The sequence below is a fragment of the Megalops cyprinoides genome, chromosome 19 (genome assembly GCF_013368585.1).
Source record: "Megalops cyprinoides isolate fMegCyp1 chromosome 19, fMegCyp1.pri, whole genome shotgun sequence".
Classification (NCBI taxonomy): domain Eukaryota; kingdom Metazoa; phylum Chordata; class Actinopteri; order Elopiformes; family Megalopidae; genus Megalops; species Megalops cyprinoides.
This window is the reverse complement of record NC_050601.1, coordinates 28,532,720-28,560,286: the sequence shown is the minus strand read 5'-3', so window position 1 is coordinate 28,560,286 and position 27,567 is coordinate 28,532,720. Positions and strand designations below refer to the sequence as shown.

The window sequence follows — 27,567 nt, the reverse complement described above, 5'->3', positions numbered from 1 at the left end:
ACTTGCATGAAGAAAAAAGACAAACCTATGCAAGAAATATTTAGAAAAGTATGTATTTTCAGTTTTAAAATGGAAACAATCTTTTTGACTAATAGAGTTCAATTCCATGTGCAATTCCAGCATGGCTGTACCTCAAGAGACTGCAAGGTCTCTACACAGATGCTTTGGTAATGGTAACACTCAAAGCTCAGGACACATACATAACAAATACACTGCCTAATATACAGATATAAACTGGCTGCAACTGAGCATAATTTGCCACCTATGAAATTAAATTGCAAAGCTTTGTCAGGGTTTTCACAATGATAACTGATCATTAATTATAAAATTAATTATAAACCCATTTTCTGTAACAAACCATAGATAAAATATCAAAATGACCATGTAACAGTTCAATTATATCTGACATCATACCTGGCAGTGACCACATCATCCCATTAAATGGGCTCCTATTTTTCTGCAGACAAAGGAGCGTCATACATTAGTATACTGCTAATATAAATTAGCCAAGAGGAAAACAAAGGATACTCTTTTTGAATTGCATTTACACACACCTATACCTGAATTATGGCCTTTCATTCACTTTGGTGGCATTTGCGATATTCTGAATGCTTGATATCACTTAAAATTTGACAGAGGCATTGAGTCTAGATTGAAACCCTTGGTTGACCTTGTCATATTATACTATGTATAAATATGACAGCCAATCAGGATGTCAGCAGCGCCCCCCAGAGCTTTTCCTCCAATCATGGCTGTCTCATGTGGTGTTAGGACTGCTCAGAGGGCTTGGCGTTGTTCTTCTTCAGGACTTTCAGCAGGCTCTCCGGCATCAAGTAAGGCCTCTCTGCACTTCCGTCATTTCTCTCCAAATCTTCCACTGGAAGGAAGGAAGGAAGTGAAAGAAGAGTAAAGGTAGGGAATGAGGAAGGTAGAGGAAAAGAGATGCCAAGAATCAAAGAAAATGTAATGCTCAATAGCAAATATTTGTCATCCATTTTAGACACAAACTAACATTAAAGCATGCCCACAGGACAAGCACACATACACCATGTACCACAACTTCACAGCTCTTAGTCTAAGCACAGACTGTCGTCCTCACGACAAAAACAACTCACAGAAGGACTCACGCAAGAGTAAAATGATCTCCCAGTGCAGCCATTCTAAGCTGCTTGGACATACAGTAGGCAAATCAAGCCACATGTAGTTTTGACAGAATTAGAGACATGATAAAATGGAACATTCCAAAACCTGCTTTCCCATACACCCCCCACCCATAGCAACAAGGAAATACAAGGAGATTAAAGGAGGTAAATAACAGAGAAAGAAAAGCAGCTTTAGTAAAAAGCATGAGAGTCATTAATGGCATGCGGTACAGAGTGGACACACCTCACAGCACAGTGTCGCAGGACTGGAAGAGTCCAGGAGGTGGCGTTGCAGACGCACAGCCCCCATCGTCAGTCAGAAAGCACAAGGCAAGGAGGTGTTCAATTGCATTCATTTGGAAAGCTCTTTCTGAGAGCCACAACATGGACCATGAGCGACAGAGGAATTGCACATTCATTTCATTCTACAAAAAACCTGCATTTGGCTTAGTTTCATTAAAGGGTTTAAACGGGTAGAAAGGGTAAGCATTAACCCTTGGTGAGCTTGTCAACTGTAAACATGGTATCGTAGAAGTAGTTGTGTTGCATGTATACTCGATAGACATACATAGGAATAATAGTTGTCAGGCACATGTACATATTCATCCTCTAAACAAAACAAACAAGTCTAAAAGCATTAGCATACCCTGTAACTCATTAAAGCTACCTCACTTTTTGAGCCCTTAAATCAAAGAGACTATTGACAAGTGTTCTGGCTTTGTGGCTTTGTTTTTAGATATAAAGTCACAGCACATACGAATAATCTGTCAGACCTTCTGACCAAGTCTGTGCAAAGCATTTTGGAGGTAAGGAGACTTTTGAGAAGGTGTTCTCTGGATATCCCTCTCCGCTGAACTCTTCCACTGAAGATCCTTTCATTAAGAATTGGCCTGTTATTCTGAAAACCACCTCTATTAAAGGTGATTTGTTCCAGCCTACATCTTTTGCCCAAATGTAGACAGTAACAACTAGAACACTACCTAGTGGTCGAACCAAGCACATGCAGTTTTCCAGTTTTCTCTGCCTACCTTTGCACACATGTGGCATCTAATACCTGTATACAATACTTCCTAATTGCCAAAATGCCATATATCATATTTTTTATAGTATGGCATGCATTTATGGTATGTCATTGTGGAATTTTGCTAATTTCATGAACATGAAGAGTTTTCAATAAGTTCGCCCTGGGAAAATAGGTATCATATCTCTAGTTCTGATAAGTCTGTGTGTGCAGGTAGGAAACAACCAGACACAGCAGAGTCACAGATCTTGTCCCAGATCTTGTCAATAGTATCTTTGCTCCTGTGCGTTTACTCCTGAGGGGCCTGCTGGGTATGCCCCTCCCCCTCCCCTTCCCCCTCCCCCTGCTCCTGCATCTGCAGGTGCTGCTGTTGCTGTAGCTGTATCTCTCTGCCATCCTGCCACTGGGGGGATGGCTCCACTCCCTGGGGTTCCTCCGACTCCTCTGGCCCCTTGTTCACAGAGAGAATGTCGTGGAGCTCTGGTGACATGTAATACGGCCTCTCCGGGGACCCGTCATTGCGCTCCAGGTCCTCACCTTGCGTGCATGTGTGTATGTGTGCGCATATGTGAGGGGTTAGCAAGGGCCATTTGGTTATTGCAAGGCAGCACGGTGCAAGAGGAGAGAGAAGGTAGGAGAATAGCGTGACCCATCAGACATAAGTTTGGGGAGTGGGGGGGAAGAGACAGAGACAGAGAGAGAGGTCAGAATTGAAACCAACACATGTCCCCGCAAGCATTCCAGTTATTTTAAGGTTAGAAGTGAGATTTGGCCATGAGTGCATTAGGGCAAACAGCAGTGAAATGGTTCATTCCACCTTTCCCACAACCCAGTCAAGGAGAGTTTGAAATCAGCATGTTTGACTGCTCTCCACAACACATAGGCAGTGAGCATGTGAGTATCATTAATCTCTTAAGCTGGGGACACACACACCAGACAGTCAGTTAACATGCTACACCAGTACAGTTGGTCAGGGTCGGGTGATAATCTTGGATAAAAATAACTGAGACTTTGGCTGACAGCTTATTTGTGGAGACTACTGTTTTGCCTTTACTCTGTCTATAAATTGGGTAATTACAGAATTCTAGTATCAGCCTCCAAAGATGCCCTTGACTAGTATTTCACTAGTATTTCCTGGTACTCATATTGCTGTGTTTTGATTTACTCACAGAAGCAGAGGAACAGAGTATCCACACACATGGCGTAGACGCTGAAGAAGCCATGAGCAATGAGGTAGGACCCCACCACCACGGTCTGTGCGAAGAGAGACACACTGGGTAAATTCTGCATGGGATATTACTCATTTTTTGGAAGCATGTTTTTCTATCACACATTAGAGCGTGTATGACTGCAGGGTCAACCAGACACAGGCATGGAAGCTCTCACTCACCAAAGCCAATCACACAGGTGTGGAGGCTTTCACTCACCAGAATAGGCACCCAGTAATAGTTGAGGGTGGGGGCTGTCTCCTGAATAGCCTTTATCCTCCCAGAGAAAAAGAAGAAGGCAAAGATTCCTGGACAGCAGCAAAAGCAGAAAGGATGCTTGAGGGGGAGTATCATTCAATGCACCAGAGCTTGAATATTTTCAAGCAAGATATAAGGATGTGCTAAAGACAAACTGAGTTATTTACATTTAACAAAATAACCTACAGGGGAGCAATAGTATCAACCTACAATTTCAGCAGACCTTTGTGGTCATTTATTATGTTTGCATTTTCCCATTTTCATCCAACATTAAATATATAAATGGCAATTACTAATGTTGTCATTACTGCAATGACAACCGCTGAAAACACATTGGAGCACTGGGCGAGGTCAGTACAATCCTCCGAATCACACACAACTACTGTGAATACTTTTCACATACAGGTCCCATATTAGGAGGCAAACCCTTTTGGAGGATAGGTGGACATCCTCCTGATATTGGACATCCTCCTGATATTGGACATCCTCCTGATGTTATTGCACAGGTGAGAGTAACTCACAGGCACCCAAGCAAGTACCAGGGCTTTGAGAGTGGACCAACAAGGGGACCTTGGCTGACAAATTTGTTTCATTTTACATTTACATTTATTCATTTAGCAGACGCTTTTATCGCTTTAAGCGACTTACATCTGTTACAGTTCTTTACAATGTTATCCATTTATACAGCTGGATATTTACTGAGGCAATTGTGGGTTAAGTACCTTGCCCAAGGGTACAGCAACCTTTCGGTTACGAGTCCTGCTCCTTAACCACTATGCTACACTGCCGCCCATCACTATGGACTCCCAGTCACTGCTGATGAAAGGCATGAATAGTTTCAAACCTGGGCGAAAGGGTTCAGCCTATCAGACAGGATGCTGTCATTTTGATTCACTTAAGAAAATCTCAACAGAAAATCTAACTATATGATACCCTAGTGTATTAGACACCAGTGTCAAACCTACTTAAAATGTCAAGAGATTAGTATTAGCAGCATTATTGAGAGCAACCACTACTACAGTTACAATTACAAACACAATTACAACATAGGTACGCAGATTTGATGGCTTACCCACAGAGCCGACGATGAGGAGCTTTCCCAGAAACAGCAGGAAGTCGGTCACTTTGTCCAGGACTGCCACCCTGTGGAGTAACAGAGGAACATGTGACCGATGAAGGGAATGGGTGATCACCTGCGACCAAGATAAAAACAGCACCTCCCATGTAGATGCATGCGTTGGCTCTCACCTGATCACATTCCTCATCAGGAGGAGGAAGGCATCCCTGGCAGAGGTGCAGAAGTTTTTGCCATATATTGCCACCTACAGTGAGAATATGATATTGCACATAGGCTGGGTTTGATGGTGTATCATGGACTGTCACCACACATTTAGCCAAAAAGCAAATTCAAGACTTACCTCCTCTCATACCCTCACAACCATGTCTGTTGTTGTCATAATGCCTGATATTGTGTTGCTGTGTGTACTGCATTAATTTTACAACAACTCACCATGATGTAGGCATTTCTGTTAAGGAACTTGATAAATTTCTCCAGACACCAGAAACAGCACTTCAGGCAGCACAGCAGGAACTTGGTACATTTGTTCTCGGCCCCTGAGTGTAGGGAAAACAAGCAAGACACATCAACATCTCCCACAGTGATTACAACCAACCACAGTGAGCAGCACTGTCCACAGTCATTACAACTACCCGCAGTCATCACCACCACCGATAGTCATTAGCACCACAGTCAATGGTACAAGCAAACGTAATAATCAGCACCACCTGCTGCTGTTTAAATGTAGGGCAGACAGGGAATACAGTGTAGACTCTTATGAAGAAGACTTCACCTAGTAAAGAAGCCTCTGATTAAACTTGAGAAAAAAAACTCAGGCTGCAAATTCTGACCCTCAGGGCAGGGCTACCGTGGTAAACGTTACTGACTGTCAGAGTCTGCTAATAAGGCTAGGCAAACAGGAAGCCATCATCACTGCGAGTCTCTGAGTATGAGACTGACGCAGGGTACAGACAGCTTGGGGCCACAGAGCTCCTAACCTTTGAGCTTATGGTCCAGGTACTCCAGCAAGACCCTGATAACCTGGACGATGGACAGGATCAGAGAGCCAAAGGCTAAGGTGCCAGTGTGATACCTGGAGACAAAGAAACATCAGCGTCACGTCTCCACATCCCGTCATCTTTCACCTTCATGCTTAGCTACAATTCCACATTTAATACTGAATGTCCCAAAATACAAACAGACCAATGAAAAAATAGAGAGACAATTATAAAAAGTATGCTTAAAACTGAGCAAACTATGGAAATGACTACTAACATGACATGGTTGCCATAAACTGCTGGACAGTCACACATGCACACACAGATACCACAGTACCTGAGGGCACGGCCCAGTGAAGCGAAGATAGGGAAGGCAGGCATGTCATCCGGCTTCTTAAAGGCCCAGTAGTAGGAGGCAAAGGCCCCTGCCAGGGTCACCTGACCCAGCGCTGTCACAAAGTTAGCACACCAGAAGAAGAGGAAGACGTTGTAGAACTGGAGGGCGATCAGGTACTTGTGGTAGTAAGTCTCTCCACCGTAGAAGGCGAACATGCACTCTGAGTCCGGACACTCGGTCTTCACTTTGGAGGTGCTGAAGGTCTGGGGAGTATGTGGCAGACTCTTAGTAGTAGGACACTCCACTGAGGAATCAATCTGATTGGTTGTTCCTTCCCCTATGCTGCAGGGGTTACACGTGCTTGTGCCTCCAGTTGAAGCCAGTCATAAAGAACTACAGTCTGCCCTTAAAGCCTCATAATCATGCCAACCTGAGACTGATCACAGGGGATCTAAGGTCATTCTGAGTACTGGACCCCTCCCCCAACAATAGTGCCATGCTGCCCCACTAAAGAAATATGTTGACAACAGCAAACAAACACAGGCATACAGACTTATTGTGGGGTGAAGATTTTTTTGGAGGAGAAAACCACAGCCTTGGACTACACCTTTGCAGTTCAGGTAACTGGCTCCAGAGGGCGCTTTTCTGAGCGATGTCACTTAATCCAGCTCTGCATCTGAAAAGGCTTTATTTAGCAAGCCTGTTTCCAGCTCTGCAGTGGAAAAGGGGTATAACGAGCCAGTTTTCAGTCTTCAGCATTGTCCTGTGGCTGTAAGGGACTCACCGTGGGGTCACAGGTGCTGTAGGAGTATTCACAGGCTGTCTCGTTGAATACTTTATAAACTGCCACATTCGAGGTAGACAGGAAGCTGACCATGTCAGTTCAGGAAGTCAGTATGTGCACAACACAGAGCACAGATACCTGTTCGCTTGGCACGCATGCCAGTCTTCATCTAACGCTGTGTCTCAGGCTGGATCACTGGACCGTTTGATCAGTTTAACATACATGCCACTAGCCCCCCCCTCAGACCCCTGCCAGTCAGCTCTGAAAATAAAGTGAGCATAACAGCACACACAAATACAGCTACAGAATAGCCCTGCTCCCTTACAGTGATGCAGCTGCTAAAAAGGTGACAAAGTGGAGCCTACAGCATGTTGTACATGGAGTCCCACACCCTAGCATCAAGCCACAGACAGCCTGTCTTCTCTGTGTTCCCGCATTTCTCACCTCTGTGCACAGGATGTTATGGTGCTAGTTATGTGCATTATCTCTGGCAACTCCCCTTCATGCATATTCATATGGAGACAGTAAACCAGAACAATTCTGCTTCGGTGTCATGTAGTGCACCTGGCAGCATCTGTGCGATTGGGCCATAAAGGATACACAGCAGTGATTGCCCAGTATGCAATGACCAGAGCTAGAAGAGCAAAGGTTAGCAGAGGGTAGAACAGTGAGGACATCACATGACCAATTGCCCTGAAAAACAAAAAAAATTCTATGGTAGTAATGTCCCGACAGGCTTTATTGGCCAAAACTTTAGCATTACAGGACATATTAGCAATATAGCTCTCTTCCAGAGAAATCCAGAGTACACTCATACATGTCTGCATCCTTTTCCATCATTATCATCACCAATGTCACTAATATCATCACCACCACCATCACCATCATCATCATCATCATTACCATGATCATTACCATCCCCATCATTATCATCACCACCATTTCTGACAAAATTATAATAATCATTGTCATAATCATTATCATCATAGTAATCATCACTGCTGTCACTATCATAATTATCCTCAGTTCAAATCATAGCTATAGTAACAATTATCATCAATGCCCTGGTCACTACAGCCCTCATCACCATGGTTACTCCACATCACAGGCCTTACCTGCTTGCCTCCTTGATGAGTGCAATGGCGATGAGGATGCGCTTCCTTAGGAAGATGAGCAGCAGGATGATGATCACCTCCAGGATGCAGAGGATGATCACTGAGGGGGAGAGCCAAGTGGGTTGGTCACCATCACACACAGGCACAACCACATGCATGAGCACATTCATGCTACATCCATTACCAACACCCCAGGGCTTCATGCTATCCCATAAAACTTTATTCAAAGGTACAACCTTTCCTTAGTTATTAACCCCTTTATGTTAGTGGCCTGTTTCCCCTGCCATAATCATAATTCTGTTTGTCTTCACTTCAATAAATGCTTTAGTTTCTGTGCAAAATAATTAAAAATAAAAAGTAGTATCTTTGCAGAGGAAATGGTTTAGTCATGTGATTGGATGAGAGCTGATAGCAGGACAGCCCATTTGTCATATCCAGCACTATGAGGAAATTAGACAAATCGCAAACACATGGGAAGCTAAATAGTGACTGCACTTTGCAATGTGATGTAATAACTCCACCCTCATTGCCTCACTGCCTGATAACCCTGCCTCTTGTGTTATATTGCCTATGCCAATAATTCTGCCCTTAGTATAATATTACATAGCATGATCTCTCTACCGCAGCCCTATGGTCTCCTCCTGTCTCAGGGGCATGAGTGAGCTAGCACCAGCAGTGACATTGGACAAGGGGGCTGGCAGGACTTACTGAAGGCCAGCCAGGTCTGCTGGATCTGCAGGTACACCATGAAGTCCGTCTGGAAGCCCAGGTCCTGGAGGGTGACATCCGCTCCAGGCTCCCCCTTCAGGCTGGCGTACTCCATGTAACAGTGGAAGATCCCTGATGCACAATTCAGGGGAGGGCCACAAGGGGGAGGCAGGGAGCAGAGATGCAGAATGATGAGAGAATGCATGCCAAACAGAATTACTGTGCCAGGTAGAAATGCACAGTGCTGGACTAGGAGGGGGTACGACATGTGTCAGAGAGATGTCATACCGTATCCAATGACCAGGATGACCAGGACAATCATGACCCACACCATGATCCCTGCCAGGAAGCGTAGCAGGACGATGAAGATGAGACTGATAACCATAGCCAGCACCAAGCCACTACAGGGACAGAGAGGAAGAGGAAGGACTCCTTAATTTCTCAAGACGACTCTTTATTTCTTCTGTAATCTTCTTATTTTTTTGTTGGTCATGCTTTTGGCATAATGTACATACAATGTATTGGATATCAGGCTGAAAGTCAAAAGCATTCTGAATTGAATTTAACAGAGAAAGACAAAAAAGAGAAAAACACAAAATGGGTGTGAGAGGGAGTAAGAAAGAACACTGGATGTATGGAAGCATGGTATGGAATACATATCTGATGTGTTGCTGAACAGCATTGTGTCCCCTACCAATCGATTGAGTGCCTTTGGCATTAAATCACTGATATCAAATCTCATCTGAACCATTGGTAATGGTTCAACAATTGGTATTGACTTTTTAAGGTATATCGATATATTTTCAAATGAGATATAGAAAGAGACTATATTTATTCATCCCTCCATCCTCCCATTGACTTCAATTCATTTTTCAAAGTCTTACCACTCGGTCACCATTTGACCAATAGCCACAGGACCTGATATGCTGCTTTGGATCATGTGACCCAACACTCACCAAAGGTGGGTGTGTCCCTAGCAACCATATTGTTTACCCTAGCACCCGCCTAGCAACCACTTAGCAACACCCTAGCAAACATCTAGCAACACCCTAGCAACCACCAAGCAACCACTTAGCAACACTTTGGCAACCACCCAGCAACGCCCTAGCAATGTGCAGTGACCATATTGTTTACCCTAACAACCACCTATCAACACCCTGGCAACCACTCGACAACGCCCTAGCAACCACTTAGCAACACTTTGGCAACCGTCCAGCAACGCCCAGCGACCATACTGTTTTCCCTAACAACCACTTAGCAACACCCTGGCAGCCACCCAGCAACGCCCTAGCAATGCCACAGCGACCATATTGCTTACCCTAGCAACCATTTACCAACACCCTGGCAACCACCCAACAATGCCCTAGCAACCACCTAGCAACCACTTAGCAACACTCTGGCAACCACCCAAACAACGCCCTAGCAACCACCTAATATACCTTAGTAACCATCTAGCAATGCCCTAGCAACCATGTAGCAACACCCTAGCAACCACCTTATATACCTTAGCGACCACCTAGCAACAGTCTAGCAGCCACCTAGTAACGCCATGGACACCACCTAACAACACTCTAGTGACCACCTAGCAACACCCTAGGACCACTTAGCCACATCCTACTGATCGTCTCATATATGTTAGCACATTTTTGCTGCTGGGTCACTTTTCTAGTTGAAAATAAAATTTGATTAATCGCCTAGCCCTACTTGCTCACAAGTTCTCCTGCAACATGGAGAGAGACACAGCGCGGTCCACACTTCCACAGAAAACCTGGTTTATTTCAAACAGGGAAGGAAACCCCGTCTTTCCATTTTATTTTTATCACAGTCTGTTTTAATAAAAGTGCTTGTGACATCTCACATGTAGCTTTGACAACTGAACATTTAGCCCACTTCATAGAAAATACCAAGATATATATTGTGTATTGCCATTCAGCATAAAAATACAGAGATATGATTTTTGTTCCATATCGCCCAACCCTATCTGACACTCACATTAAGATCCAGTACCATGACCGAGTGTAATCTTCAAAGATCTTCATGGCCACCTGCCGGGCCTCCACAACCACATTGGCCTGCCTGCAAAGAAGAGAAGTGTCATCTGACTACTGTCAACAAGCTCTTTTCTTTCCCCTTACTGCCTACGGACTGTGATAAGTCTGACTGTACATCACCTCAACATCCTGACCCCATACACACACACACACACACATATTTTCACATGCACACACACACAACCACTCATGTGCATGCATGAGCACACACACACAACACTCACTTTTACACTCTTTCACACTCACACACACACACTCACACACACAGTTTAAAGTAGTGCTGACCCATAAATCGCATTTTCATCGTCATCGCGATATGAACATGCGTGATAAACACACTGCAAAAGACTGCCTGAAATGCAATGAATAAGAAGAATCATTTTATTTACACGCACCATGCATTCACACTCAGCATGCGAACATTTGACCTATCACAGGGCCGCCATGAGCTATGCGTTCCCACCACCACATTCTTCCAGATAAGATGACGCACCCCTTAAAACTGATGTTCCACCAATGAGCGGAAAGAGCAGGAGTGTAGTGAGCGCTGGTTGAATAGGAAATAAAATGCACTAAAGAAGCGTCTTTGTGATAAACTACAGTCGGCCTTCTCGACAAAGTTGCCAGTCTGATTTCAAGTGACGTCACATAAAAAGCTGAAATCGTGTTACACACTATCAAAACCGATTCCCAGCAAGGTTCGCTTTGGAAAAAGCACTAAAACACCACTTTTCCAAGTGTTTACTTACAATAAACTGCTAACCGTGGAAACAAACCGTGGCTATTTCTATGCAGGAACGAGTGAAATTGATGGATAAAATGCATGTTTTATTTTGTTAAGTTGACGCGATCTCAGTAAGGAAACCAAATTATTTCCATTTCATACAAGTCCGTGCGAAATCACTACCAATTAGGCAAAATAATTATGCCAAACCTGGCAGCCCAGGTTAGTGGATTCTGTTGCATTTCTGACCAATAATCTGTTGTTGGTGTTATTGGTTAGCCAATGTTACTATAAAACGTAATTGAAACTGGATTGAAATGAGAAGCTAATTTTAGTTTTGATATTGTGGCTCATTAGCTACTATATGGGGGCATTTTGTGATGATGTGTAGCTTAAACGTTGCTCAGTGTAAACTTAATAGCCAATAATGATTTGTTATTCAGTGTTGTCACTTGTCACTATGATGTTTAACTTTATATTTTTGTCAATTTTTCAAGCTGAAATCAAATTTCCACTCGACTACAAAGGTGGACAATACGACTGTTTTCAACTTAATTTTCTGAAGCACCTTCAGTTGCTTCAGAACATTAAGTTGCATGCACTTTCTGTCAGAAAGGTGTCTTTCCTTTTAAATATGTTTATGCTCCCAAAAAGAAGCATATGGATGTTTTATGTTTTTGACAATCATCATGCACATTAATAAAATTACTCTTTAATCTGCTTAACAGTAGTGTTTTTATTATTTTGAAATTTTATTTTAGATTTAGAATCCTAATTTTCTATAAAATATAATACATTTTAACGTAATGTAATTTCATTTAAAATCAACATTAATTTTTGGCCCTAGAATTTGGGAACCTCTGGTTTAAAAGAAAATATTTAGGGAGCAGGAGCAGTTATAATGTCTTATTTAAATTAATGTTCTGTTTAATTGGCTGGGTATTCATGTGCAATTTGTTCAATAAAAGCATGTTCAAAATAATTTTTCTAATATTTTTCTATAATTTTTAATATTCAGTGGGCATAGACTATTCAATGTTCGGGTCTATGTTAGCAGTGTACCTATTAAAGCAGAAAGATATTGGAACTGTATAGCTAATATGCACACTTCAATATTTGTTTATTTATTGCAAGTCATATCGTCATCGCAATATTGAACAATGTTATCGCACATTGCAGATTTTCCTCATATCGCGCAGGCCTAGTTTAAAGCCCTCCAGACTCACTTGGCCCCCTTCAGTAGGTCCTCAGCATTTCTTGTGTTCCCCTCCCCATCGTCAAACGTGGTCTTGTTCCCCACCACAACCACACCATCCTTCTGTGTCCCGAGGGCAGGAAAACACCGCCGTGTGACTGCAGAGATGGGACAAAGGGACCCTCCTCATCAAATCATTTATATTCTCCATGACTTTATCATGATGTTTAGGATAAATACAATGACTATATTTCAACAGGTTTCCCGGAAGAGTGGAGTATGTATTCACTTTTTATGATTTTTTTAGATTTCATGATTTACCAGGATGAAAATATTTTCCAGGTTTTCAAGGAAGGGGGAGCCCAGCCTAGGGCCTCTAACCATACAGCACAACATTTGCTGTTGCTGGAACATTAGTCTAGTCTTCAAGCCTTGAAAGAGAGCAATGCTGAATAAACCTTCAAGCCTTGAAAGATCGTAATGCTGGATAAAGTCAGGAACTTACAAGGTTTGCTGGGGGTAAGCATGGCAGGACACAGGCCTTGCTTCAGGATCTCAGGAACACTCTAGAACAAGGGAATATAATATGGCACACCATTCCTCTAAGTGAACCCCTCACATAAGATCCTCTACAAACCCAACACACAAGAAAAAAACCTTCCCTCCTTCAGTTAACATACCAGATTAAAATTAGTTTTTACACATAGCCAGTGTCATTTTCCGTCTAGACTAATACCAGGATTCTATCACTAAACAGTCTCTTCATACCTAGATTCCTGCGAGGCCATCCATAATGCATGATGAACATTTCATGCCAATTGAGAAACCCTAAATACATGAAATATCCATACAAATACAATGCTATGCAATTCTATCTATGACTTGCACAATACTATGATTGCCATATTTTTGTCTCCTACAAATCAATGGCTATGGAAAAAGTCAATACAAAACAAAACAAAAAATTGGTCTCAGTAAGGTAAGAGAACATATTAATGAATCTGGTAGATTTCCTCAACTGAATCAATATCAGGGTTTGCTTATCAATCACATTAATAAACTTGTACTGTATATCTCCTGCTCACCATTTTAGAGAAGTCGACCCCATCCTTGCAGTAGGAGGCATAGGTGTCCAGGTCATCCTTCTTCCCGTAAACTTCCAGGAGGGTCAGGAACTTGCTAGGACACTTCTCCACACAGATCTGATGGTGCAGGAAGAGAATCAGTGGGCTTATGGGTAGGGCACTAAACCCTCACTAAACCTTTTCTAAACCTCCCCAAATCTTGTGACAGGTGCATGTCCTTCAGTTTGTGGATGAAATGCTACAATGCCTAATAATAATCCATAAAGGTAATATTAGAGGAGAGAATGGGACGAAGAAAGGACCGACAGACAAGAGGAGAGAGAGATGGGGAGGGGGGAAGAGGCAAAGATGGAGTAGAGAGGAAGGGGAGAGAGAGAGGGGAAGAGAGGACAGGAAAAGAGCAGGAGGGTCTGACCTGAGTGGTTGGACACTGGAACTCCAATAGCACAAGTGGACTTGCACACTTCATGATGTTGAAATAGAACAGGAAGGGCTTCTTCCTGCAACACACACACACACACACACACTTAGACGGAGGCTGTATGACTATCATGTACGGTAAAGCCATGAGACTAATCCTATAGGGATTAGTGGGCCAGTACTTACTCCAGTGGGGTGCCCACTTGCCCGCAGAACTGTCCCCTGCTGTCTGTGGGGTAGATCACCTTCCGGGGGTCCCCCTGAGACCAGGCTGAGGGAGAGGCAGTTAACATGCAGATTTCTCTCATTTACAGTACTCTATCTGACTGGAGCCTGATGCTAATGTTAAGATATTTAAGACTCTGAAACTACAGCAGGCAGCAATGCCAAACATTTTTTCTGAGTTTTGCATCTTAGAACTGCCCTGAGGCACACTTCAATTTTCTCTTATTAACAGACACCTTGCAGTTACTTTCAGTTATTAATTTTAGTACATTGTTTTGAAGTTATAGTAGTTATACCAACAGTCATTGCTTGCATGCAATCAACTGTCCAAAAATGTCCTTTTATCTGTAAACACCTTGTCCTAAAATTATGCATACGTCTTTCTCTTGAATAAAACCAGGTAAAGGAGCACATACCACCTGTTCGACCTGTCAGAGTGCAAAGGCAAAAAGTGTGACAGACTTGAGTTCTAAATGCCCTCATAAATACTCAGAAAATCCTGGAAGGACACAGGATTAAATCTCTGTATTACATTCATGACTATAACCTTCCTCTTTTTACATATCACTTACCCAGAATCCCCACAGCAAAGTACCCCAATATGGCCAGAATGAAGAGGATGCAGCAGATGATGTCCGTGCAGCCCCTGCAAGAGCACAGAGGAAACATGGCAGCGTGAGGACCATACACACAGGCACAGAGGAAACATGGTGGCATGAGGACCATGCAAACAGGCACAGAGGAAACATGGCGGCCTGAGGACCATGCAAACAGGCACAGAGGAAACATGGCGGCCTGAGGACCATGCAAACAGGCACAGAGGAAACATGGCGGCATGAGGACCAGGCAAACAGGCACAGAGGAAACATGGCGGCCTGAGGACCAAACACAGGCACAGAGGAAACATGGCGGCATGAGGACCATGCAAACAAGCACAGAGGAAACATGGCGGCGCGAGGACCATGCAGAGACAGCAACACAGGAACAGAAATGAGCATGAAGTCACCTGCTCTCCCTCACCTGTTCTGAATGGGACCTTTAAAGTTGGGGTCATATTTTCTTGGCTCCCCTAGGCAAAGAAATAGATGTTTTTCAACACTGCATTCATAATAGCGCCACACATATTGACACATTGTAAAAACAACGCTGAGAGATTTTTGCACACTGCCTTCACAGGTGAAAGAATATTCAATTGTAACATTTGTTGAATATGATGAAAGTGAAACCTCAATTTGAATTTGAAATGTTCCTGTGAATTTCCTTCCTCCTTATAAACAAACGACTGCAAGTATTTATGAATTGTACAGCTACTTCACAAGGTTATGTTCGGATATTTTGAATTAATCATTCAGTACCATCACCCCTGAAAGCTGCTGCTTGGAGATGGTCCATCTACACCAGATAACACAGCTGTTTACTCATCTTTCCCACCAGAGGGCAAACACAAATGGAAATGCATCTTTTTTAGGTAAAGTAAAATTCAATTGTTCAATTGCTTACCAAGATTAGATGTGATGATACACAGACACTATTTCTTCTTCTATCCATTTCTAATTCTAGCCTTGTGGAAAGTGTATTGACCTTTAATATGCATACATGGTATGGGAATCTTGGGGCTAAGAACAGAAACAGACTTGCAAGAATAGTAAGCATGGCTAGTAAAATTATTGGGAGAGACCAGAAACAATTGGGACACACTTGATGACAGAGATGAGGCAAAAAGCCCAACAAATCGTGTCTGATTGTACACATTCCCTGTTCAAAGAATTCATTAAACTGCCCTCAGGAAGATGTTATAGAGCCACAACAGCAACTAAGAATATCTACAAAAAATCATTCATACCAAGTGCAATAACATTGCTTAACTCACAATAGGCCACTCATATGGAATCCATATTTATTTATACTGCTGTCTGTTTCGTGTATGTGTACTATTTATTAACTATGTTTTATTGTATTTATTGTGTCTGTGTTTTTAACTACCACCTGTGGAGCCAAAGACAAATTTCCACATTTGTGGACAATAAAGTTATATCATTATTATTATTATTATATTATTATTATTATTATTATTATTATTATTATATTACTATTATTCTCCTCAAAGAGAGAAAAATTTCTTCACAAGGAGTAAACACACTGGTAATGATTTCCACATAAAGTAAATTAAGATTCAAAAGTTTGAGGAATTAAAAAAAAACTTATTAAATAAAATAGATGTTTTAACTAAATTTCCTATATACTCTACTATGCCTAATTTTTGCAATATTTCAGTAGGCAAGTTCATCTTCTGCAAAATCTAGGAGGAGGCCTTACTGAAATATGAATGCACAAAGACAGGGAGGTAAACCATGCAGCACCATGTCCCTGAAGTTCCAGGTCACATGACAGCATAACTCACACACACACACACACACACACACAGGAGCAGGAACAGCCACAACTTGTCTGTGTGTGACAGCTTTTTTTGTTGTGAAAGGGATATGAATTTACATGAGTTAAAGTAGGTCATGTTGTTTGGAGAGGAATGCGTGTGCTGCACAGTCAGACCTGAGGTGGAGGCATCCACGTCATAAGGTGTGGGAGTTTTATTTTTTTCACTCTGCCTGGATTTTGACCCTTTTATAAAATATTTACCACAAACAAACACACACCAGCTTTGGCCTGACATGAAAATCTGCACAGGGAAGTGAGCCTTTGCAGCCTGCTGCAAACCATTTCCACAGCCACACCAGAGTGCATTAATAATGTAAAGCACAGACAGAAACAAACCCAAAGAGCTGCAATATTTGCACCATCACCATCTCACCATGAAGGCTTGGTCCGTTGCTCTGGATAAATAAATGTACCAAATAAATGAAGAAATGTCAATACATTAATAAGGAAAAAGAAATAATATTTTGCAAATGGCCTTTTGTCGGCAGTAAAAACAGATGCAAATGGACGCAAATGGATGCAATATGTGTTTATATAATGCACGGTAGTGTGGCATAGTTATAAGTAGCAGGGCTTTTAACCAAAAGGTTGCTGGATTGATTCACTGTTGGGGCACTGCTGTGGTATCTTTGGGCAAGGTACTTAACCCAAAATTGCCGCAGTAAATATACAGCTGTATACATGGATAACATGTAAGAATTGTAACCTATGTAATTCACCCTAGACAAGAGAATCTGCTAAATGACAATAATGTAATATAATGTAATGTGCCCTCCTTGGTTGTCCTTGGATGTAGGGAGAGGACCACAAGAGATATATGGGATGATGACATGATTACCAAAAACAAGGCACATTAATGGAACAAACATTAGCTCAGAACCTGGAGCCTAGAGGTAGTTCTCTGTATGGAAGATTTATTTTTAGACTTACAGACCCACACCATAAGAAATGTTAGACATATTTAGACCAAATGCAAAGCAATTACATGTTAGTGGTTTCAATACATTCTGACAACAAAAGACAAATTGAAAACAAATACTAAATACAAGGACTAAATACTAACTGAAGATACATGTATTAATTTCCTATATTACAAACTGCTGAGTCGTTTCAAGGCGCAGCATGTGTTGTTGATTCGGTTTTCTTTTTTTTTCAAATTTATGTTTTGTGCTCAGCTTTTTGCAGTTTAGGACATTTTCATGCTGCTATGTATAATTTGAAACCATCATGGTTTAGGATATACAACGACTGTGAGAATAACAGCAGTGAAATAAACCAAGCTGTGTTCAGATGACTGAGTAAAGATCCCCATTTTCTTTAAGATAAACTGACTTCCATTAAACTGAAATTTGTTTTCCAAGAACAGCAACTCATTTTTCCTGCAATCCATCAAGTTTTTTTAGCTTTGGGTCAAGTTTGTTATCACTTATACAAAATGGAGCACATAGTTTAAACATCAACAGTTTTTTTTTCTTCACGTATTCAACCAGAGGAAGTTTGAGCTCCAGCTACAGACAAATGCAAGAGAAATGCATGAATTTAGCCTCTCTAAAACCAAAATACACTATATACAGTGTGCAGGCAAATATGCTCGCAGACAAGAAACATATTGATGCAAGTTTTTTTCAGTTTGTTTTCATACACCTGCTGGCTTATCAGGGTTTCTGTTCAGCCAACACCCTTGCAATTTCGTCATGATGCAGCTCCAGTTTCACCCAGACTGAACTCAGCATTGCATAGTGGAGCTCCGTTTTTTTTTTTGTGTGTGTTCGTCAAAGGACCCTGTTGGTCACAGCACCTCCTTGAACACATAACGAGCCCCTTCAACCCTGAGCACACACACAAACAGACCCTTCCACTGATTACTTATCCAGTGTGTCACAACTGATAACACACAGCACAGAGAACAGCACAGAACTGAAAAAGAGGTTACCATGCTTTCCGTAAAATTCTCCTTCCTCTGCCATCTTCAAAGCAATCGGTGGTTTGGCTCTCCAATCACCTGAACAAGTGACTTCTCTCTTCCCTCTCCTTCCAAGCTGACGCTGCCTCTAACTTTCTGACTCACTTCCTCCTTCCTGCCACTGTTGTGCACATCTCAGAGAAACAGGTCAGACCAGTCCTGCTACTCTCCACCTTTTGTTCTTACCACTGCCTCTGGACTTCTGTTCTCCCTCATGCAAGCTCTCTTCCACCTTTCTTTACTCCTTTTCAGTGTCTGTCTCCAGGGGGGAGGGCAGATAGTGCACACCTGAGCATAGGGAGAAGGGTGGGAACACACCTGGGGGGAGTGATGGAGGAGAGGGGGCAGCACGGGGGAGGGGTGGGAACACTCTTGAGGGGAGTGGAGTGGGAGGGGCAGCATGGGGGAGAGGTGGAAACACAGCTTTTCTCAAATTAGCAGCAACACACATGCTAGCCCTGCCCACTCACTGGCAACAATATGCACAGTGGTTTGAATCATCTGAACTGTGCTACTTTTGCAAAGGTACTGTGCTTACATATGCACCATGCTTCTCTCCTGCTGACTATGTGCCTAATTATGAACGTGTAGCATGCACTTTGCTCCAAAAATCATTATTTATTTATACACACAGGAAAAACACACAGGAAATGCAAAATACCTGCTCAGTAAATGTATCGAATAAAACTGCTGTCAATGGATAAACACTACTGTTTGGTGCAACAAAGGGATGTATGTGCTTTAGTTTTTAACACAGAAGGGTAATCTGACCACTCATCACTTTGTCATTTAAAATGAGAGAAATGTGAAACACAGGACGTATATAAGCCCCATCACACAAACTGTTTCCACTGCACTCCACTGCTGCTCACAATGATAGCTGGTATTTTCCAACAGGTAAAACTGACTGACCATCAGACTGGGTAATACCACAGTAGGCAGAAAGTCATGTGATCTCATCATTGGTTGAAGGTTGGTCTCTCAGTGCTCTCTCTGCAGGCCTCAGGCAACACACATGGAAGTTCTGTACCTGACTCCTCTGCCTACAAGATCCCATCAAGATCCATTTCAGCAGCATCATTCATCAGCTGCCCCTTACTTCAACATTACAGGACTGGCAAATTTAAGCTTTTACAAAATTATTTACCTATGTTTGTGTAAGCAAGCTTGAAAAAAAAACATGGAAACTGATGAGGAAATGATTACGTGTCTGCGTTTTTGCAACATTTGCACAAAATTATGTCAGCTGTTTTTTCTCCATTAAATATATGACTTTCTCTGGAGTCCATTTTTATCACTACTATATTTTACTATACTCATTTATATTGTTACTATACTTTACTATATTTTACTCTAGTTCAGTCAGCAGCATTAACATGCCTGTGCCATCAAACCCCTACAACTAATCCAGAATACAGCTACCCGACTACAATCTCCCTAAATGTAGTCAAGTTGCTCCCCTCCTCACCTCACTTCATTGGCTTCCTTTTATCACTCACATCAGGTTCAAAATCTTGGTACTGGCATACAGGACAGTGAATGGGACAGCCCCCACATACCAACGATTGGTCTTCAAACCTTATGTTCCACCAAGATCACTACGATCTGCAACCATGGGGCAACTGTCCCATCCTGACACAATCCCTATCTGTACTGGTCCCTCAGCGGTGGAATGAGGGTCAGGACAGTGGAATCACTGGCCATTTTCTGACGCAGACTGAAGACCCACTGTTAAAAAAGGCCACATCCCTTTGTCCATCCCTTTGCTTTCCTCAGTTTGCGCAGACAACCCGTACCTCTCACAGCCCCTTTTGTTTACAACTCAGTTGAAACCTGGCCAAACATTTCCTGCTGCTCCCCTTCAGCAGTACCCACACAGGTAATCCGAGGCACAGGCACACCCAAAACTGGGAATAGCAAACTCTTGGGGACAGATTGTTGTGCTGTTGTGTGCATCTTTGCTTATGAAACCACACACCACACAAACAAACACATACATACAAACAAACACTCTCTGTAAGGTGGCCTCTCACACACACACACACACCCTCACACACACACTCATACACACTGTCAACTATACAAATCTGCAACCACTCAATAAAGTTCTGAACCGGAAACCTGACTCCTGTGTTCTGACCTACACACCACTATGTCAGCAACCTTCTCCTGAACCTAGTTCATGGCAGTTTCACCCGCCTCTTCAGACTGTATCTCAGTTCCACTTCCACCTCAGTCCCTGCCCCCTGACACCTGCTACCTCTAGTACCCCTAGTACTTGCTGTTTGTTTTATGTGTAGTACTGTGATGTATTTTGGATTCTGTGTTATGGTGATTGACGTATGATAGTATACTTAGCTTCCACTGCCTAGTCAGATTGCATAAGTTAACTTAGGGTAGGACTCGAATAGTATTATGTTCACACTCATTGGTCTGGGAGTGTTGTTAGCCTGGTCTGACACTGTTGCTCATTCAACTTGAATGGATACACTTATGTTCTTTTCTGTTGGAAGTCGCTCTGGATAAGAGTGTCTGCTAAATGAATGTAATGTAACATTGCACATCAGTCCCAGCATGGAAAGAAAGGGTTCAAGTGAGATATGTTTAAAGTATCTTCCCTAACAGTAATAATACCTTTAAGGGCTTTAATGATAGGTGCTCAGCAATGTCATGTGACATTTCCTCTTCTGCATGAAAGTGCTTCCTGGCCACAGTATCCAGCTGCTGTCTCTGTGTATATCTCATTTACATTTACATTTATTCATTTGGCAGACACGTTTATCCAAAGCGACTTACAAGCGAGGTAAAATACAACACAAGCGAAAACCCATACAGAGTAAACAATATTAGAAGTACTGCATGACAAAGTTTCAAAGGTTGGCCAATCAAGGTACACACTAGCAGGTAGAACTAACGAGTGCATTAAACCATTAGATTTTTTAAAAATTTTATGTTATAGTTTAGTAGGAGCTAGTTCAGTCATCAGATGCTCCTTTAAGGGGGAAGTGTTACAGGTGCTCAGGTGAGAGCGAAACAGCTATGTCTTCAGATGTTTCTTGAAGACAGAGAGGGACTCAGCAGAACAGATGAAGTGTGGAAGTTCATTCCACCATTGGGGAACAACGGTGGACATCAGGGGACATCGCCTGAAAGCAAAATCCCCCCACAGACACTAACTTATGTCAGCAGCAAGTCTAACAGGTTTCTAGGGTTGGAAAATTCACTGAAGATAGCAGTGCCTCTAGTGGATGTCTAGAGTGGGAATATTCACTTACAATAGCACAGGCCTGGCGCTATGGGGGTGCTTAGACGGACCTTATGCACCCCCACTTGTCTCCTGATATCGCAATGTCTATATAGTATTTATGACTACCCTCTCTCCCTTTCTCTCTCCCCTCTTCTCTCTCCTCCCATCTGAGCAGCAAGGGCTTCTGTGGCACCACCACCTGCTGATTTACCAGCCACACCAAAAAAAAATGCCTGGACCACACTGCACTGTCTACTGTCAGAAGGATGATCCCTATTCACAGCCTTCCTGAGGCCACCATGCCATCCCCTGCCCACCACACTGGCTGTAGAATGGAACTAATGCAATGAACTAATGTCTGTTTCACGTTATTTCAATGTTACATATTGCACCATATTCAGTATTACCAACTCCTCAGAAGGTCAAGGAATTATTTTACAGTTTCCAGTCTCCCAATTGGCCTGGATTTTCTGATTTTTTGATTCCCAGTGGAAAATATGTACAGTGCTCTGTGACAAAGCTCAAATAAAAACTACAACAGATAAAATTTGATTCTATACATTTTCCTGGATTTATCCACCCATGACTTTTTAAACTGGGGGGGATCTTGGATTTCTTTCGATTTGTGGTCACATGCTCCTCAGCAGCACTGAGGCCAATCATATTACAAATAGAGAGACACAAGGCCAGGAGAATGGGATTGTGTTGTGTGAATAATGAATGTAACATGCAGCACACAGTCTAAACAGAATTGTGGGCTCAGCCTGTGAAGAAGCTGGCTGACACCTCCCACAAAAAAATTAAACAGAAGGAGCAAAACTTACAAAAAACAATAATATTAAAAGCCCAGCAAACAAAAGAACCAGCCTGGGCACACAGCCAAACCAACTCAGTCTCCTAGCACTGCAGCCACACACCTGAAGTAAACAAGCCTGATTAGGCAGGTGAAACTTGTTAACCAATGGCTGACTACGAACAGACAATTATAAACTGACAAGTAAAAATGAAACAATTAACTGGCTAGACGTATTAGACTTGAAATGAGCCCAGTTATTGACAAATGAGCACTTAGAAAGACAAAGATCCTGAAGACATTTAACAAGTTCACAATTAAACAATTAATAGTTTTGAGGGACAGGTGAAGGTTCTCCTTCACAAGCCTGTGGTCAAACTGGCTGAACCCATAAAAACTTTAGTTATCACAGGAGCATCTTCAATCTAAATGGCTAAACGATCATATTTACACCCTCATTTAATATTTATCTAAAAATAAAAGAATATATAATCCAATCCAATGAATGTGACTGATATCTGTAGGCTTTTGATTAGCACCATCTGGTCCACCAGTGCTCAGCCTCCGCCATGTGGTACATTACACTACTGCATCTGAGTGTTTTTTCAGCTGGCTCTAGCCATGGTCCAGTTTGTCATTACTAAACTACATCCTGTTTTTCAGTGTCTTGCCTAGAATTTCTCATGCAAATGTCCTGCTTTACATTTCTGTCATCTGTTAACCGGAAAAAATAGAGCCATACCTGGAATAAACAGATACTCAGAGCAATAACGAAACCTTTTTTCACAGCGAGCAGCAAATATACTCTCCAGACAGCACAAGCATTGTGCACTGTAACACGATAACCAGCGCGGAGCATGGCTACAGTGGGCTGTCAATTTGATACAGCATGACAGGTTGCGTCTTGAGGGGTGGAGCCAATTTGGAATCCGTGCAAGATTAGGAGCACTCCCCATAGGTCTCCCTAGGTTTGAAATTCCATTCCTAAATTTGGCAGCACTGTGAACTCTGTGACCATTCAGACTGTTCCCTAAGTGACTTAAAAAGGACTCCAGTGTCTAAATAAATAATTTTCTGAACAAAAAGCCTATCTTTATGTTTTCTTGTCTAACAGTGAAATTTGTATCCAGCATCTAGAAAGGGGGAACGGAACCATACAGAAGCAAAACCTCAGTAGCAGTGTGGCATAGTGGTAAGGAACAGGGCAATGTATTTAACCCACATTTGCCTCAGTAAATGTGCATCTGTTTAAATGGATAACATATAAAACTGTGACCTATGTAAAAAAAGTGTCTGCTAAATGATAACATTGTAATGTAAGGTTAGTTAAAAGCAGACTAATTAGACTAGTTACTGTATACATTTACTTTAGTCCCAAACAAAGATTCAGGAGGGGAATTTTTAGACAGTCCCCATGCAGTCATCAAATCCATCCCATCCTCAACTATAAAATTTTATTCTAAATCAGCAGGCAAGCAAACAGGAGTTCTGTTTGTGTGACAACTTTTCCAAGGAAAGGACATGCAAAAGTTATAGTTGGGCAGGGCCTCCAATCTGAAGCTGCACAAACAGCTAAAAACCTGTGGTCTACAGGAGCCCACAGCCAGGAATAGGGAGAGGCTGGGACAGAACCCAGATCAGGTTTCACACAACACCTGCATTACAGTTTTATGTGTGATTTGAGGCTGTGTGTCATAGAGGCCTGGTTCAGTAACCACTGTGCATGGCTGTAATTAAAGGTTAATAATATGAGGCAAGCTTTGCTTGCAAGTTCCCGCCCTGTGCCTTTGTGTCAACCACAGCAGGAAGGTCTCTGTTTTCTGTGAGTGGATGTAATGTGTTTGTCAGGATTCCTAAATTACAGGACCATCTTGTGTGTTGGTTTAGAAGACCTGTAACATTGCAGTGTTTCTGTCCTGCCCTGGTGTCCCGTTGCATGGTGGTTCAGTAAGCCATTCGCTGAGCCCAGACCCCAGGAGGCTGAACACCAATCTCCTAAGCACACTCAGAGCAAAGCCACAGTAAAAGAATAAACCATATTAAGGGCCCTTTGATACCCAGGCAGCAGTAATGTCCAAAACTGTTAAATAGCAAAAGGTGGTATAATGTAACTGAGGTTGTCTTCTGCACTGTGGGGAGTAGGAGCAATACCATACTAGGGAGCAAGGGGATGTTTCAAGCCATACCCTAACCAATAAAAATGTGTGTGAGTCCTTACCATGCACATTCAATGTTTTCTGTCTGTCTTCTCCCTCTCTCTCATTTTCTCTACTCCACGCTCTCCCTCTTTCAGTTTCTGCTGTCTCAACCCATGATTTGCAATGGATATGAGTCACACTAAATCTATTAACTCAAGCATGAGGGTAGAAGCAGTGAAGTACTTATTGGACTAAGCCCTCCTGAGAGAGGCAGAACCACGGGATTAGTGATCTCTGTTGTGTACAGCTCTTTCAATGCTCTCCCCCACTTCTGCTGGTTGGCCCAGCTTCCCTCCTGGCATCCTATAAGATCAAAAATCATCCTAGCCCTGCCTCCTCTGGAGAGACACAGTGTGTTATCCACCCTGGAAACTTCCCCAGTTTCCAGAGCTCCTGTACTCCTGCATCTTACCGTGTGTTCATCTTCTCCCAGACAAGTCTTCACATATTGTTTGACATATAAAACTGTTCAGAAACATCCCCAAACCTCCCCATCACAATCTCCCTCAAATCACTACCACCATGTGCCCCAGTAACACACATTTATAGATACCATATTTTTAGCCTGGAGAACAGTCTGTGTCTAAGAATGTACTCTGTCTGCTTATTTTAGTGCTGACATTACAAACATCCACTTGTATGACCTACTAACATGTGGAAATGGACATTTGCGTGTGACAGCAAACACTAGCCTCAAAAATCAAAATGTCAGATAATCCTTTTAAATATATGTTCAGGTAGAGGGGAATACTGCCATTACTGTAAATCGATATAGTCAGACTCTTGTTAAGACCTGGGTAAAAAATGTTTCTATCATGGGCATCTGGCACATGGAACAATGATTGCACTAACACCACATACGTCTGGTGTGATGAACGCAGCCGGTATTATTGCCTTAGTAATCCCCCCTCCAGCAAAAAGCTGCACACCAACGCTTCCATGCTACAGTTCATTCCTGTTCTCAGCTCTATCTACCCTCTACCCTCCATCTACACTCTTCCAAAGCACTCCCCCTGTCCAAGGCCAGAGAAAAGGCTGAGCAAAAAAGTGAGCTAAAGAAAAAAAAGAAAGGGGGGAAAATCTCTAAATAAACTTTAGTCTCCTCGTTCCGTCTAATGTAGTGTGATTTCCTTATCAACTTTTGTGATGCGTTATATACAACCTATTGGGAGCTCTGTAGGCCATGGTGTTAAAGCTGAGGGACAACTGGGATTCCCATGGAATGGCAATGCATTATTTAAGTCTGCATTGTTATGAAAACATCACTGGCAGCCCTATGCTCAGGCATGCTCTAATTAGCTCATCTATATTTAACTCTCTGGCATGTTCTTCCACATGATGATGACATCCCCTCTGCTACACCAGGACCAATGAATCTTTAAGATACTTAGCTTATTCCAGCGTTTCCCAACCCTGCTCCTGAAGGCACACCGTCCTGCATATCTTCTATCTATCCCTGCTCTACCTACCTGACTGAACTCATCAGTGGCACTTTTGATTAGCTGAGCACACCTGATTTAGTCAAGCAGGAAGGATACATAGAAGATATGCAGGACAGTGTGCCTCCAGGAGCAGGGTTGGGAAACACGGGCTTATTCTATGTCTCTTGCGCACATTAATTTCCACTTTTAATATTGCGTATATCAGTCGGCATTATGCCGGTGTTTTATATGCTGAAATAAAAAAATAAAAAAAAACTCTAAAGCGTTTCCTTTACTTTCATCCTTACCTTTCAGATCTAAAGTGCTGGTCTATGATGGAGTGTGCGTGGAATTAATTTACAAAAATATCGGCAAGGAGTGGCAGCAGGGTGTGGAGGTGAGAGATTCCATTAACTAATAGCGTTCACATCTGGGCGCTGGATCTCGGCAAAAACGAACCCACACAATCCAGATAGTCTACAAAGTAATGGTCAGAAATTCACCGTATCACCCAATTGTGTTTTTGACCCTACACAACTTGCAATATTTTGGTCATAACTAGATTCCTCGTATTAATGAGAAAGCTCAAACAGAAAGCTTTCTCCACTCCCGTTACTCCAGCTGTTAACGCAGGGATAAGAGTGTGTTTCACTGTAGATCCGAATCCCGCTGTTGTACTCAAAGTCAGAATGTTTTACAGACGTGTGATCGATTCTACAACCCAGCCACGGCACCGCTGAATGTCCGCACCCATCTCATGCCTATTGTTTCAAGTTCGGTTCTGTCCACCGCACACGACAGTGAAACAATAAATATGTGCATAATGAACTAGCCAGGTGCTATGTAACCCAAAAGAAAGAATAATGTTTGTATCCCGTTTTATAAATAATCACCTTACCATATTTGGAGTCAGGATTCTTCTCCTCTAATTCCATAATGGGCCCGGTTCTTTGTGAGCTAGAACTTTAACAGCAGATATCTCATAACTGCGAGTTCTCGGAAGAAAACGGATAACACCGCAGACAGCTAGCTCCCTAGCCCATCGGTGCCACTAGAGTTGCGACTACAGGATTCTACGAAACAGTTCCAATTAAGCCTATCCCATAACATACATTATACATAATATTATGTTTTATGTATAACTACTAAATGGACTGGCCAATAAGAGATCGACAGTACTG

General features: G+C 42.4%; 1 protein-coding gene across 4 annotated transcripts; it reads right to left on the bottom strand.

The window, feature by feature from the left end:
* Positions 1–114: 114 nt before the first annotated feature.
* LOC118793954 (choline transporter-like protein 2) lies at positions 115–27,477 on the bottom strand. 4 transcript variants are annotated; one of them, XM_036552054.1, is made up of 22 exons: positions 27,285–27,477; positions 15,349–15,397; positions 14,901–14,974; positions 14,290–14,374; positions 14,099–14,183; positions 13,684–13,800; positions 13,104–13,164; positions 12,630–12,756; positions 10,621–10,704; positions 8,917–9,029; positions 8,629–8,760; positions 7,921–8,020; positions 7,406–7,498; positions 6,806–6,890; positions 6,022–6,284; positions 5,685–5,779; positions 5,140–5,243; positions 4,878–4,951; positions 4,702–4,772; positions 3,591–3,679; positions 3,333–3,417; positions 115–877 (listed from the first exon to the last, which is right to left on the bottom strand). In XM_036552054.1, exons 1-22 carry the CDS (start codon positions 27,319–27,321, stop codon positions 768–770), a joined length of 2,133 nt encoding a protein of 710 aa, XP_036407947.1. In that variant the 5' UTR covers positions 27,322–27,477; the 3' UTR covers positions 115–767. The 4 variants fall into 4 exon arrangements, with proteins under 4 accessions (XP_036407947.1, XP_036407948.1, XP_036407945.1 ...); XM_036552055.1 differs by lacking the exon at positions 27,285–27,477 and adding an exon at positions 18,698–18,958; XM_036552052.1 differs by lacking the exon at positions 115–877 and adding an exon at positions 1,314–2,700.
* Between the last annotated feature and the right edge of the window lie 90 nt (positions 27,478–27,567).